Below are 14,280 nucleotides of genomic sequence, written 5' to 3' on the forward strand. Positions count from 1 at the left end.
TCACGGACGCGTTCGTGGACTTTTATCATCTTTCCTTCTAACTCCGTCATTATTTCGACGATTCGAACGGTCCCGCTTTTGTCCTCTACAGTCGTCTTCCCTTCTCCCTTTGTCCCCCGGTCTATCTCCGTCCCTGATAGCAGCCAACACGTCCTCAGCGTTCATGTACTTCTGCGCTTTAAGGAACATTTCAGCCATCGTCTTTGGGGGGTTCTTCGCGAGTGAGGTAACGAGCTCCTTGGACTTCAACCCTGCCTTGAAGGTCGTCAACTGCACCATATCGTCAGCCTCGTCTACCTCTAGTGTCTCCCTGGTAAAGCATTTCACATATGACCTTAAGGTCTCCTTCTCTCCTTGCCTGATGGTGAGCAAGTGATCCGCGGTTCTCTTTGGTCGTTGTCCTCCAATAAAGTGACGCAGGAAGGCGTTGCTCAACTGCTCGAATGTGTCGATGGACGACGTTGGTAACGTTGTGAACCATTCCCGGGCAGCTCCCTTGAGTGTTGTTGGGAAGGAACGACACAATATTTCATCTGGGGGCTGCTGAAGTCCCAGGGTCGTTTTGAAGGTATTTAGGTGATCTTGGGGGTTCTTCAGCCCATCAAAGGGCTCGAGTTGAGGTAACCGGAATTTTGACGGCACTAGACAGTCGAGGATTGCTGTTGTGAATGGCGAATCCGTCGCTCGGACCATCCAATCCACACTTCGCTCTGTTTTTTCCTTGATGTTATTCCTAAGTTTGTCCATCTTTCTTCTCATCTCCCGAAGAAGGTTTGAATTTTGCCCTACGGGAGTGTTTGGCCCTCGATAGTCACTTCTTCTGTGGCTACCCCTTCGTCTTCTTGATTCCCCCTCGAACGATTTTCCTCCTACTGAAGCTGTAGCCTTATTTCCTGGTTTTGCCTAGTAAGCTCTTCAACTATGGCTGCAAGGGCCTGAACTTGCTGAGCTAGCGCTGCAGAATCTTGATTAGACTCCATCCAAAAAAGAGTAAGAATAGGAAACCACTATTTCGAGTTTGAACACGAAAATGTCGTTCCCACAGACGGCGCCAAATTGATGAGTGTAAGCTCGTCAGTAATGTTTGTCGGATGGAGGTGATCTTCCAACTTTCACTGATGGTCACCGGTGTGGTGCTTGCCACAATGTCTCCGATGCCAAAGTCAGAATATGAAACTCTCTTCAAAATAAAGCAATATAAGATGAATAGAAATCAAAGAAAAAATCTCCTTTCTTACTTGTATATCTCTCTCCCCTTCGTGGGAGTGTGTGTGGGCTTTATATATGCTCTCATGGCCTCTAGCCGTCGGAGGAGTTATGGAGGTCTTAATGCTCCTTTTGGTAACGTTTTGGGACTGTGTAATGAGGCATCAATGTCTTCAAACGGTTCATACAGTTGGAGATATAACCGTTTAGTTGATTGTATTAAATGGCCTGGATGCCCTCGTCAGTAGTGTTGTTTTCCACGTCGTCTGTCCTGAGGGTATACTCGTCTATATCGAAGGACTCGTCCACATAGGATAGACTTGCCAATTTCATCAGTACTTATCAATCTCGTCAGTTATAGACACAAACTTTTTTACAAAATCAATATATATATATATATATTTGCAAATACCTCATGCAAGGGAAAATGAGGCTTCACCATGTGGTGCTTTGTATGGTATTTCATATAGCATTTCGCATCACCTCATCTTTTTATCAGTGACTAGTTTAAGCTATAAATGTAGAAGATTAAGAGATTTCGTTCCACCTACTTTTCCAACTTCTTGAACTCTTTTACTTTTAATTTCATTAATTTCAAAAGTGAAAGGTTTTCTTCATTCAATGTTAGTTTTTCAAGAGTCCGCATGTGTATTTTTACTTCTAGGGACTTGTGTTAAATTGAAAGATTCAAACTTAGACTGTAAATATCTGACCTGGTTTAAGTACTCTTGCATTCTGGGATCTCTGGCTTCCAACTCTCCTTGGACTTGGCCAACAACTAATCTTGAATCAGATATCAATTCCACAGCCTTTCCACCCATTTTCTATACGATGATTATCCCTTCCAGTAGAGCTTCATATTCAGCTTCATTGTTTGTAACTGAGAAGCCCAATCTTAAGGATTTTTCAATCGTAATGCTCTCTGAAGATATCAAGACTAGCCCCACACCAGATCCTCTATTGTTCATTGCACCATCAACATAGACTTTCCAGAATGCAGGTTCTTGTACGGATATCATTCCAATCGATTTTTCATCCATGTTTCACTCTTTTGTTTTTCTTCTTCCGAGTATTCAGCAAACTCAGAAACCAGGTCAGCAAGAACCTGACCCTTGATAGAGGTGCGTGGCATGTATTTGATATCAAAAGCCCCTAAAATCATGCCCCACTTTGCAATTCTTTCTATGTAATCCGCACTCTGTAGTAAAGATTTAAATGGGAGTTGGGTTAGGACGATAACTGTGTGTGATTGAAAATAGTAGGGAAGCTTACGTTTAGCATGCACCACTGCCAAAATAGCCCTCTCTAGTAGTAAGTAACGAACCTCGGCTTCATGTAATGACTTACTCATGTAGTAAATTGGCCTTTGTACATCATTATCAACATGTATTAGCACCAGACTTACCGCATAGGAGGCCACTGCGATGTAGGCAAATAAAACCTCATCTACCTCAGGTTTGGACATAATAAGAGGCCAAGACAGATCTTCTTTCAACTGCTAGAAAGTTAGGACACAGTCCTTGGTCCACTCAAACCCCTTCCACTTGTGTAATAACTGAAACAAAGGTTTACACCTATCGGCTGACAGAGAAATGAATCGGTTTAAAGCAGCAGTCATCCCTATAAGCCTCAGAACTTCCTTGGGATTCCAAGGTGGTTGTAGGTTGTTAATTGCCTTAATCTGGTTAGGGTTGACTTCAATTCCATAGTGAGTAACCATGTAACCCAAGAATTTCCCTGATTTGACGCCCAATGAACATTGGAAGCTTTAAGTTGTAGCTTGTGCTTCCTTAAGGTATCAAAAGTATTCCCAAGATCAACAATGTGGTTGGATTTTACTTTGCTCTTAACTACCATGTCATTGATGTAGATTTCCATATTTTTTCCTAATTGAGGCTCAAACATCCTGGTCATCATCCTTTGATAGGTAGCCCCTGCATTTTTTTAAATCGAATGACACCACCTTGTAATGATAATTCCCTATAGGGGTGACAAAAGCCGTCCTTTCTTGGTCTTCAACAGCCAGAGGTATCTGGTGGTACCCTTGGAAGGCATCCAAAAAACTCATCCGAGGATGGCCTAACAAAAAAAAAAAAAAAAAAAAAAAAAAAAAAAAAAAAAAAAAAAAAAAAAAAACCTCTTTAATAGCTTCAGTTCGTTTAAGTTTCATCACCTCGTCCTTGATAGTGTCAGAATGTTCTTTGGAGGAATGTCGAGGCGGCTGCTTCCTTGTGGTAACGGCTGGATTGACATTCAAATGATGGCAGATGAAGTTTGGATCTACTCCTAGAGCTTTGTATGCATCCCAGGCGAACACATCAATGTTTTTCTTAAGAAATTTCATTAACTCTTCTTTTTCTTGTGGGGGTAATTGAATTCCAACCTGAAAAAACTTCTCTGAATCATCGTCTATGATAAATTTCTCCAAAATTTTCGCATTTAGCCTCCTCGGCTAGCCCTTTATTAGGTAAGACAGTAGACTTTGATTGCTATAAACCTTCATTAATTGAGGCTGAAGACTCAATTGCTGGCTGATGTGAAATGGCAGACACAAGGCATTGCTGAGCTACGGATTGGTCTCCTACCAGTTCCTCAATTCGATCTCCTGACGGATACTTCACTTTTTGGTGCAGAGTTGATGAAACAGCCCCTAGAGTGTGAAGTCAAGGCCTGACCACAATGGCTGTGTAAGGGGAGTATGTATCCACCACTATGAAGTCCACTTCTACCACCTTTGAGCTTGCCTGGATAGGTAACCTAATCTGGCCTTTTAGGATTACCGTCTTCCCATCAAAACTCACCAAAGAGAAATTATAGGTGGTCAGATCTTTAGGTTTCAGGTGCAACCCTTTGTATAAATCAGGGTACATGATCTTTGCACAACTGCCCTGGTCAACTATTACCCTTTTCACATTATAACAACCTATTCTGAGGGTTAACACCAGAGCATCATCATGCGGTTGGATGGTTCTTGCCTTGTCTTCATTGGAGAAGCTCAATGCTGGTTGAATTTCTACTTTGGCCCTCTTTAGCCCAAAGCTTGTATCCTCGGCTGGGAATAGAGCTACAGACATTACCCTGGAAGGCTGTGAAATGGTCCTCCCAGGAGTAGCAAAAATGACATTGATTGTGCCTATTGGAGGCCTTGAAGAAGCATTCCCCTAAGTGTCAGACCTCGGCTGGTTACCTTTCCCATTACGGCGGCACAAGATATGTTGTAATTTTTCTTCCTTGACTAATTGCTCCAGATGGCTCCATAGTGTCTGGCAGTCCTCGGTAGTGTGTCCTCGCTCCTGGTGGTACTGACAATAAAGGCTGGTTACGTTTCAAGGGATCTCCACTCATCTTATTCGGGCATTTGAAGTGTGGTTCATTCTTGATTTTTTTTTTTTTTTTAAACTTGATGCATTGGCTCTCTAAATACTGTGTTTACAACTTGAGGAACTACAGGTGAAGATTTCCCAGCAAAATCTCTCCGGGGTCTATTATAGTTGTAGCGGTCCAACCTAAAATCTCTCCTCTCTTTTGGGATAACTTTTCCCTTGCCCCTATCTTGTTTCCGGTCCTCTTCAACCCTCTTGTATTTGTCAATCTGATCCATGAGTTGTCGTATATTGGTAGCGAGTTTCCCGGTCAAAGATTTCCTTAAGCCATGCTCGGCAGGTAGGCCGAGCTTAAAAGTGCTAATGGCAATGTCGTCAAAATCACCATCTATCTTGTTGAACATCTCCCAGTATCTATTTGAATACTTCTTTAAGGTCTCTCCTTCTCTCATGGTCAAGGACAACAAAGAAGCCAAAGGCTGAGGAGCCCTTCTATACGTGACAAATCGGGATCCAAATGCTTGAGTAAGCTCCTCGAAAGAATTAATGGAACCTGCCCTCAAACCATCAAACTACCTCATCGCCACAGGCCCTAAACTGGATGGGAATACTTTGCACATTAAAGGCTCATTTTTGGAATGTACATCCATCCTTTGATTAAAGTGGCTAACATGCTCCATAGGGTCTATTCTTCCATTGTACATGGTGAATGTGGGTTGGGAAAATCGCTGAGGGAGTTTTCCTCTTTCAATCCAGCGTGTGAAAGGTGACCTTGCAATCTGGTTCAGTGCTCTACTCATAGCATCATTTCCTAGGCTGTCCGAGGATGACTTTCTATCTTTATGTTCATGATGATAGTTCTCATCATACGAGAAAGTCTCGCTAGGGAGAGTTCTTGATCTGTGCCTATAGCTTTCATCATCCTCGTTGTTAGAAGAGAAATCAAGATTGGATGGAGTTCGCCTTCGTCGTTCAAAACGTAGGCTTCTTCTCAGATGGTCAATCTCCTTCTGCATGTTCCTGATATTATCCTCCTGAGTGATATGACTTTTACCTCTAGCTTGGCTTCTACTAATATGGGTAGTATGTACACTTCCCTCCTGGTCTCTTTACTATTCAAGATTATAGAAGTGATCTTGATGTTGAGACCCTATAGACTTAGCCTGATGTGGACTTGAACCTACCATTGTTGAAAGTTGGATTTACTGAAACACCAGTCTTCCCACAGATGGCGCTAATTGTGAGGACCTGATTTGAGCTTGTAGCCCACTACGTAGAGGGACTTAAGCCTAAAAAGCCTAAAACAATAAATTTATAGAGAATGAGTTGGAAAACTGGGCTGTAGTTGATCAAACAAACATTGGAATAGATTTAGATCATAGGAGAATGAAAAGAAATAGGGTTATATTGAAGAAAAATTGTCCTCGGCAAGGTCTGAGGTGCACTGTTCTTGTATATTATTCTCAAATTGGGTTACAAGTTTGATTCATGAATACTATAGTGTTTTTTCTCTCGTTTTTCGATCCCCCTCTTTATGAAGGGTCTCCCCTCTTATATGGTTCCTTCTAAAGTATCTTGATCCTACATTTGTTAAGCACCTGAGTCACCATTTGAGTGTCTGTCCTATCTGACACCCTCTCTGGTCTTATATGTCTTGGGATAACCAATTTTACACTGTTCAGGGGGTTTTTTCCACATTAATGTAGCCAAGAAGTTTAGTTGCAGAGCATTAAATGCGGTGGTGATAGCTTTCTTCCCAAGATATCTTAAGCCTTCTCCCGGTCTAGTGCCTCCACAACATCTATTCGTACTGACAGAACTTCCTGGGAGGTTCTCTTGCATTAGCAAGCCATTTATTCTAACCTTGGCTTTAGTCGGCCGAGGAAATATTTATCCTCGGCTTGTCTAGCTGAGCTTTTGTGGCCAAAACTAACTCTTTTATTTGTTAACACGGTTTCCAATGACGGAGATTCTTCCTGGTCAGATTAGGCCTTATCCTCAACTTGGGCCATAGGCCCATTGTACAAATATATGATGAACTTCTGGACCTAATATTCCTACAATTGTTAATCTCTTGATATGTATATTTAGTTTTGCAAATTAAAAATTGAAAACCTAAAATCTTAGATATTCAGCTTTCAAAAGTTCGTGTGTTTTCTTTAAAAGAAGAAGAAGAAATACTCCTAAAATAAGAAAAAGAAATAATAAGATTTTTTATAATGAACACGTCAAATGTAAGAACCAAATATACATGTACACTTGAAAAAAAAAAAATCAATAGATATGTAGTGGCATTTTTAGGGTCTAATTAGTTATGGTTATATGGATATATTGTATTACAAAATTTTTCTTCATTATTTTAGTGACATATAATACATAATCAAAGTTAATTTTCCAATCATTATAACACATATACGTATTATAGAACTAATAACGAATATGTGTATCGCACGAGACATCTGCTAGTTTTCTTAAATTGTTGATGCGGCAAATTCTAATTGATTCTCATCTAAGCCTACTACTGATCATATAAATAGTTTGTAAAAAAATTGTGAAAATTTATAACCCTATCATCTTCTTGGGTCTTTATGTAGATCTAAGTCAAATATTAGGGACAAATTCTTGAGACATTGTTTGTTTTATTGATTACATATAATATGTGGAGGTTTGGCTATTTATAATTTATGCTTACGAACAAGGGACTGTATAAAGAATTCTTAATTCCTAAACGTTATTATTCATTCCCATTTGAAACCAGAGAGAGAGCTAGCAATTGTCCACTGATGGCGACTATCTTACCTTTTCTTCTTCTTTCAGCAATTTTCACTAAAGAAGCTCAACAAGGGGAATCCATTGTAAACCTTGGCTCTTCTTTAACACCTACCTCTAAGTCTTCATGGCTGTCACGCTTTGGTCTCTAAGCCATTGGCTTCGCTTCTATCAACAAGCCAATGGCTATGCTACAAGAGTTTTTTAGGGATTCCTGAAAAGACAGTAGTCTGGACAGCCAACCGAGACAAACCTCCAGCTCTCGCTAGTGTTACATTGAATTTCACTAGTGATGGTAGACTCATCATGCAATTGGCACAAGGTGAAGAGATGGCCATTGCCATTCCTCCTGAACATGCAACATTAGCATCAATGCTGGGTTAGGGAAACTTTGTTCTCTATAATTCTAATAAGAATATTATATGGCAAAGTTTTGATAATCCAACCAATACCCTCTTACAGGGTCAGTGCCTCACGGCTGGAAAAGAGTTGGTTTCGAGTGCTTCAGAGTCTAATCAATCAACAGGAATATTTCGTCTGGCGATGTAAACAAATGGACTCCTTGTGCAGTACCTGGTGGGATTGCCAAACTCATCTAATAATGCTTACTGGGATTCACAAACAGAAGGATAAGGAAGTGATGTATTACTATGTCTTGATGATTATGGGAATCTCAACTTGGTCAATTCCACTGTCACATCCCTTAGAAATCTGACTCAACGTAGATATCTGACAAATGATACAATCTATCTTATGAGAATTGATGTTGATGGTAGAATTCTTGTTAGTAGGATCACTTGCCTAATCTGCATCAAAGAAGGCAGTGAGAGTCAAGGGACTAGGGGAATAGCAAATGCCATGATTCAAAGTGCCCTTGAGATATCTAAGAACACGCTTTGTGGCTTCCAAGTGGATAGAGGTAGGCTTGCTCATGAATTGACAAAGTTGATGAACACTGAATGCAAGGTTAGGCCTGGTAAATGTAAGGTACCGAAAAGCCCCTACCATACTTCTATACACAGTGGGGTCAAATAAAGCAACACTAGAATGGGGCACCAAATGAGAAGAGGAACAATAAGGAGTCTTCATAGGTTTGTCATTTTCCATATTAAATCTATGCAAGACATCTGAGGCATACTTTGTCTAGGTAAGAGTGATGCCATGCTTAGTATAAGCAATTTGAATTCCCAAGAAATAATTCAAGGGCCCTAAATCCTTCTTCAAACACCTGACTTAGAGTAGTGATAAGAAGAGCAACTTGAGAAGAGTTATTGCCTATAACAATAATATCATCAACATACAACAACAAATAGATGATAAGGCCTGAAGACCGAACTATGAAGAGAGAGTTGTCTACTAATGAAGTAGTGAACCCCAAATGAAGAAGGTGGAAGGTGAACCTCTCAAACCAGGCTCTAGGAGCCTGTTTCAGACCATATAAGGATTTATGAAGCTTGCAGACATAGGAAGGATGAAGGGGATCAACATAGCTTGGATGTTGTTGCATAAAAACATCTTCCTTAAGAAAACCATGTAAGAAAGCATTTGATACATCAAGTTGTCTCAAACTCCAATTGCAGTTGACAGCAATTGCCAAAACAAGTCTCATAGTGGCAGGCTTAATGACAGGACTAAATGTTTCATGGTAGTCAACACTAGCTTGTTGATGAAAGCCTTTGGCCATCAATCTAGCTTTGTACCTTAAGATAGAACCATCACTATTCAACTTCAACTTATATACCCATTTGCACCCAACAAGTTTAACATTAGGAGGGGCAGGAACCAAGGACCAGGTCTGCTGCCTTTGCAAGGCTTGGAATTCAGCATCCATAGCCTCACACCATTTAGGGTATTGAGAAACAACCTTAAATGATGGAGGATTAGTAAATGTATAATTCGTAACAGCCTTGTAACACAATTTAGGATTAGGTTTATTGATACCACTCTTAGATCTAGTCGGCATAGGATATTGATTAGTGGAGATTGTGGGCAAGAGATTAGAAGAAGATAGATCAGATGTTAGAGGAATGGACAAGGAAGAATTTGAGGGAGGTAACAAATCTGTGGTAGAAACAGTCATAGAAGGAAGTGAAGATAAAGGAGTAGATGGGAAAACAAGATGAGAAGTAGGTAAGGAAGTAGATAAGGTAGGAAGGTCAGAGGAAGGTATAGTGGCAATAGACACATGAAGGGAAGAAGCAAAATAGGAACCTAGGATTGAGGGTTGATTTATGGAATGCAAATTCAACAAATTAGAAAACCAAGAAAGATCAGTGAATATAGGAGAGGAGGAAGGTGAAGAATGGTGAGAAGTGAGAGAAGAATAAGGAAATTTGGATTCATTAAAAAGGACATGCCTAGATGTATATATGTTTGGTGGCAAGGTCTAAACACAAGTAGCCTTTAGTACCTATAGGGTAACCAAGAAAGAGGCATTTTGTGGTTCTAGGAGCAAGTTTATTGGGAGTGTAAGGTCTGAGATGAGGGTAACAAGCACATCCAAACACCTTGAGTTGAGAAATGTCAGGAGTGGAAGAATGTAGTTTAGACTAGGGAGAACTAAATGCAAGAACAAATGTGGGAAGGAGGTTGATTAAGGTTATAGCAGTGAGAACAGCATAAGACCAATAGGACGAAGGCATGGAAGCTTGTGATAAGAGAGTAATAGTGGTTTCAATAAGATGTCTGTGCTTCCTTTCAACCAAACCATTCTGCTGAGGAGTGTATGGACAAGAAATTTGGTGAGTAATGCATGTTGGGAAAGGTAAGATTTGAATGCATTAGAGGTATACTCACCACTACCATCTGATCTAAAGGTCTTAATAGTGGCAGAAAATTGGTTTTCAATCATGGCCTTAAATTGAACAAACTTAGGAAAAACATCATATTTAGATTTGAGTAAATAAATCCATGTCAATCTGGAAAAATGGTCAATGAACAAAATATAGTATTTAAAGCCATCAACAGAGGTAATGGGAGCAGGACCCCACCAAATTAGAATGAATAAGCTCAAAAGGAGTTGATGCAGTAAAAGAAGACTTGGGAAAAGGTAATTTCTTCATTTTGACATGCAAACATTGTGTACAGTCATTATTTACAAAGGAACACTTATTCAAATCAAATTTGGCATTAGGAAACAAATGTTTGAGAACCTGGTCAGATGGATGCCCAAGTCTCAAATGCCAAAGTGTTTTATTGAAAACAGATACATGAAAGCACTATTACAAGGATTAGATGACAAAGAGAGCTGAGAAGCCTTTTGAGGGTAGATGGGGGTAAACACCATGTTCTCTCTTGCCTTGGTAAAGAACTTTCCCCGTGGCTAAGGCCTGAATTGAAATGATATTTTCATCAAAATAACACCAACATTGATTATCATGATAGAGTTTATGCACTGAGGCAAGATTTGAGGCAATATAAGGCACCCTAAGCACATTATTGAGATGAAGAAAAGAGTGAGGAAGGGAAATAGAAGCATTACCTAAGTGAGTGATAGGGAGGCTTTGACCATTACCCATAGTGATCTGATTTTGACCTTGATAGGGCTTAGGAAAGCTGAGATGACTAAGAGTGGATGTAACATGATCTGTTGTAGCACTATCAGCAAGCTAGGGCTGATCTTGAGTGAGGCAAGCATTGGATGTAGTGGCCATTGCTGCAAGTTTGGTTGGTGGATGCTTTCCTTGATAAGCATAATCCATCTTATGGTAACAATCAAGTGCCAAGTGACCAACTTTTCCACAAATCTGATAGATTGGCCTTTCTGGCTTAGCACCATTAGAATTAGATTGTACTTGTTGAAAGTGATTGAAAGTAGAGAATTGAGATGGTCCATTATATCCTCTACCACCTCTGCCACCTCTATTATTAGAGTGACCTCTACCTTTACCTCTGTGAAAAGATTGATTAAAGCCATTGTTATTAGGCTTTGGAGTAACTGTTGCTACCATAGCAAAGATGGCATCTTTGGTCTAAGATCCATCAGTTAGAGACTCCTCTTCTGCATTTAGCATGGTTGTAGCTCATCAAAACTCACATGTGTACTTCTAGTCCTTATAATTGACTTGAAAGCATTGTACTCCTTGGGGAGTCCCTTGAGAGTGATGTGAAGTAACTCCTCATCATCCATAATTACTCCAACAGCTAACAATTTGTCTCTAACAATTTTTATCTTCTGCAGATATAGATCCACTGATTTAGCTCCCTTCTTTATATTATGAAGCTCACCCTTAAGGTTCATAACATGTGACCTTGAAATGGAGGAAAATTTGTTTTCCAGAACTTTCCAGACCTCTAAGGCTGATGAACACCCTATGGTGAGTGCTAGAATTGTAGGAGTCAAGGTAGAGCTCATGAAGGTAAGCAAGGCCTTCTCTTTTAACTTCCAAATCATGAAGTTAGGATTCACAACAGCAGTGTATGCTCCTGAGAGATCTTTTAGATATTGATCAGGAATCAATTGTGGGTCTTCAATCAACTCAAACAGTGAATAAAGCTCTAGCACCATTGTTATCTGATGCCTCCAAATTATGTAGTTTGTATTATCCAACTTTATGGTCATCATGTTGGACATATTAGAGAGAAGAAGAAGTGGTTGATTTAGCACATTCACTGAAGAACTTGAAGGAAACGAGGATGATGAAGATGCAGCCAATGTTGAACTTGTAGCTGCCATTGTTGTTTAATTTGTAGCTGCCATGAAGAATTTTGTTACAGAAAGAATCCAATGAAGAAGAAGAACAACGAGGAAATAGAAGAAAGAGAGGGAGAGAGAATTGAGACTGAGAAAATATCTTCTTGATTGAGAGAATTACAGAATACAAAGCCTTAATTACAATAGAGATACACCTTCCCATTTATAGTTTCAATTACTACTATAACAGAATAGATTAGATCCAAATTATGCACCTAAATTCATGGAAACTCCAGCTCAACCATAACTGATCTTCACACCACAATAACTGATCTTTAAACATCCCCAAGACGACACCGTTTAATACACTGAGAAGAAGCACCAGACTTTAATCAAAATGGTGCGCATCACTTGACCCTTTAATGAAATGATGCGCATCAAAACGGTGTGCATCACTTGACCCTTTAATGAAATGGTGCGCATCATCTCTGGCTTTAATGAAACGGTGCGTATTACTTATATCAACGCCTATTGTTAAACTTGTGTGTTGAACCTTTGTGACACCTGAAGCTTTACCTTGAGCACCTGAACCTTTACCTTGGGCTTCATCTTCAACATGCACAACATAGCAAAAGGAAGCATGAAGAGTGTGAGTCACAAATCATTCATTGTGACATAAAGCCACAAAATATACTCATAGATGAATATGGGTGTGCAAAAATATTTGACTTTGGATTGGCAAAGCTACTAAAGCCAGACCAAACTAACTCTTTTACAGGCATCCGAGGGACAAAAGGGTATGTTGCACCAAAGTGGCATTGAAAACAGCTAGTTATAGTTAGAGTAAATCTATATAGTTTTGGAATTGTGTTGTTGGAGCTTATATGTTGTAGAAAGAATGTGGACTGGAATCTTCCTAAAGAAGAAGCCATTCTTGAAGAATGGGCATATCATTGCTTTTAGGCAAATGAGCTAGGAAAACTAGTGAGTGGTAAGGAGGTTGACAAAAGACAATTAGAGAGAATAGTTAAAGTGGGACTTTGGTGCATTCTTGATGATCCATCACTTCGTCCTATAATCAAGAAGGTTATGCTAATGCTAGAAGGGACTTTAGATATCTCAATCCCTCTAATTTCAACTTCTTCTCTTAGTATAGTGTAGAATGTGTTTGTATTTTTCTTTTTCCTAAGTAAAGTCCCTCGTACAATGTAAAATGTGTTATGCTACTTGTACTCTTTTCAAAATCCAAAACTCAAAGTATCTGAATTAGACCCTTTGCTCTATCTACTATTAGAATCAATGATCTAGTGTTTTTTTTTTTTTTTGGATGAAGTAGGTGAGGTCACTGCCCACATTGTGGTTGGGATTGACTTTGAAATTAAATCTACCATGTTGCTGGGGTTAACTCGTATGGTCCTATCGAAGACTGATAATTCATTGGCAAAATAGTGGAAAAACTTTGAGTATGCATATGCACAGACTTTTTAGTCTACTAAGAAAGAAACTTAATGTCGAGAAAGTGAATAAGCAGTGACTTTTTAATCCACTGAAAGTAGGAATGGCAATGGGTCGGGTTCGGGTTGGGTTTCTTTATACACGAACCTGACCTGTGGGCCTATACCTGTTACCCGAACCTGGCCCGTTTAATAAACAGGTTTTTTTGTTACACCCAAACTCGCCCTGTCAGAGCCCGCGGGGCCTGTGGGCCCTGCTCCAAAATCACAAACAAAGAAATCAATACAAACCCAAAATAATCACAGCATTTTCTTGCCATCCAAATGGATGCCAAGATCTAACAAACCAATCTGTACAAAAAGTCCAACAACAAAACACCAAAAAAAAAAAAAAAAAAAAAAAAAAAAAAAAAAACCCAAACCCAAATTTTGCTCACAAAAACACGAAAAGAAAAAAACCCAAACCCAACTGGTTGTGGGTCTATAACGGGTGAGGGATAGTTCATGGTGGTTGTGGAGATTTTCGTGGTACTTGATGCTTTATTGTGGTTTGGCTTATCGGTGAGGTGCTTGATGCTTAATTGTGGCTAGGCTTGTGCAAGGATTTTCTTAGTCGCTTGAGGGAGGGCTTGCGTCAATTGCATGGGGCTTGATCACTTGAGGGAGGGCTTGCGTGGAGCTTGATCACTTGAGTTGAGACTTAAGAGTGAGAGTGGAAACTGGAGCTGAGCTTGAGTCGCTTGAGTGCTATGGCAATGGTGAGATTATGAGTGAGTGTGTGAGAGTGGTGAGTTGAAGAGAAAGAGATGAGAAGCGATTGAAGAGATTGTGAATGTGAGGTGAGGTATTTTAGGGTTATAACTATATATATATATATATGAGGGTATTTTAGTAA

The 14,280-nt window shown here is 39.8% G+C and overlaps 1 protein-coding gene, 1 long non-coding RNA gene and 2 pseudogenes across 2 annotated transcripts; 2 read left to right on the forward strand and 2 right to left on the reverse strand.

The window, feature by feature from the left end:
- Positions 1-747, reverse strand: LOC136064263 (uncharacterized). Its single transcript, XM_065765798.1, has one exon. It carries the CDS (start codon positions 745-747, stop codon positions 1-3), a length of 747 nt encoding a protein of 248 aa, XP_065621870.1.
- Positions 748-3,284: 2,537 nt separating this feature from the next.
- LOC136064175 (uncharacterized) lies at positions 3,285-13,799 on the reverse strand. Its single transcript, XR_010625856.1, has 2 exons — positions 13,763-13,799; positions 3,285-3,343 (listed from the first exon to the last, which is right to left on the reverse strand). It is a non-coding gene; the product is annotated as an uncharacterized LOC136064175 (long non-coding RNA).
- Positions 7,313-8,333, forward strand: LOC112012594 (G-type lectin S-receptor-like serine/threonine-protein kinase LECRK1; annotated as a pseudogene).
- On the forward strand, positions 12,404-13,092 carry LOC112005036 (G-type lectin S-receptor-like serine/threonine-protein kinase LECRK4; annotated as a pseudogene).
- Positions 13,800-14,280: the final 481 nt, after the last annotated feature.

The sequence above is a fragment of the Quercus suber genome, unplaced genomic scaffold, assembly GCF_002906115.3.
Source record: "Quercus suber isolate HL8 unplaced genomic scaffold, Cork oak 2.0 scaffold_23, whole genome shotgun sequence".
NCBI lineage: Eukaryota > Viridiplantae > Streptophyta > Magnoliopsida > Fagales > Fagaceae > Quercus > Quercus suber.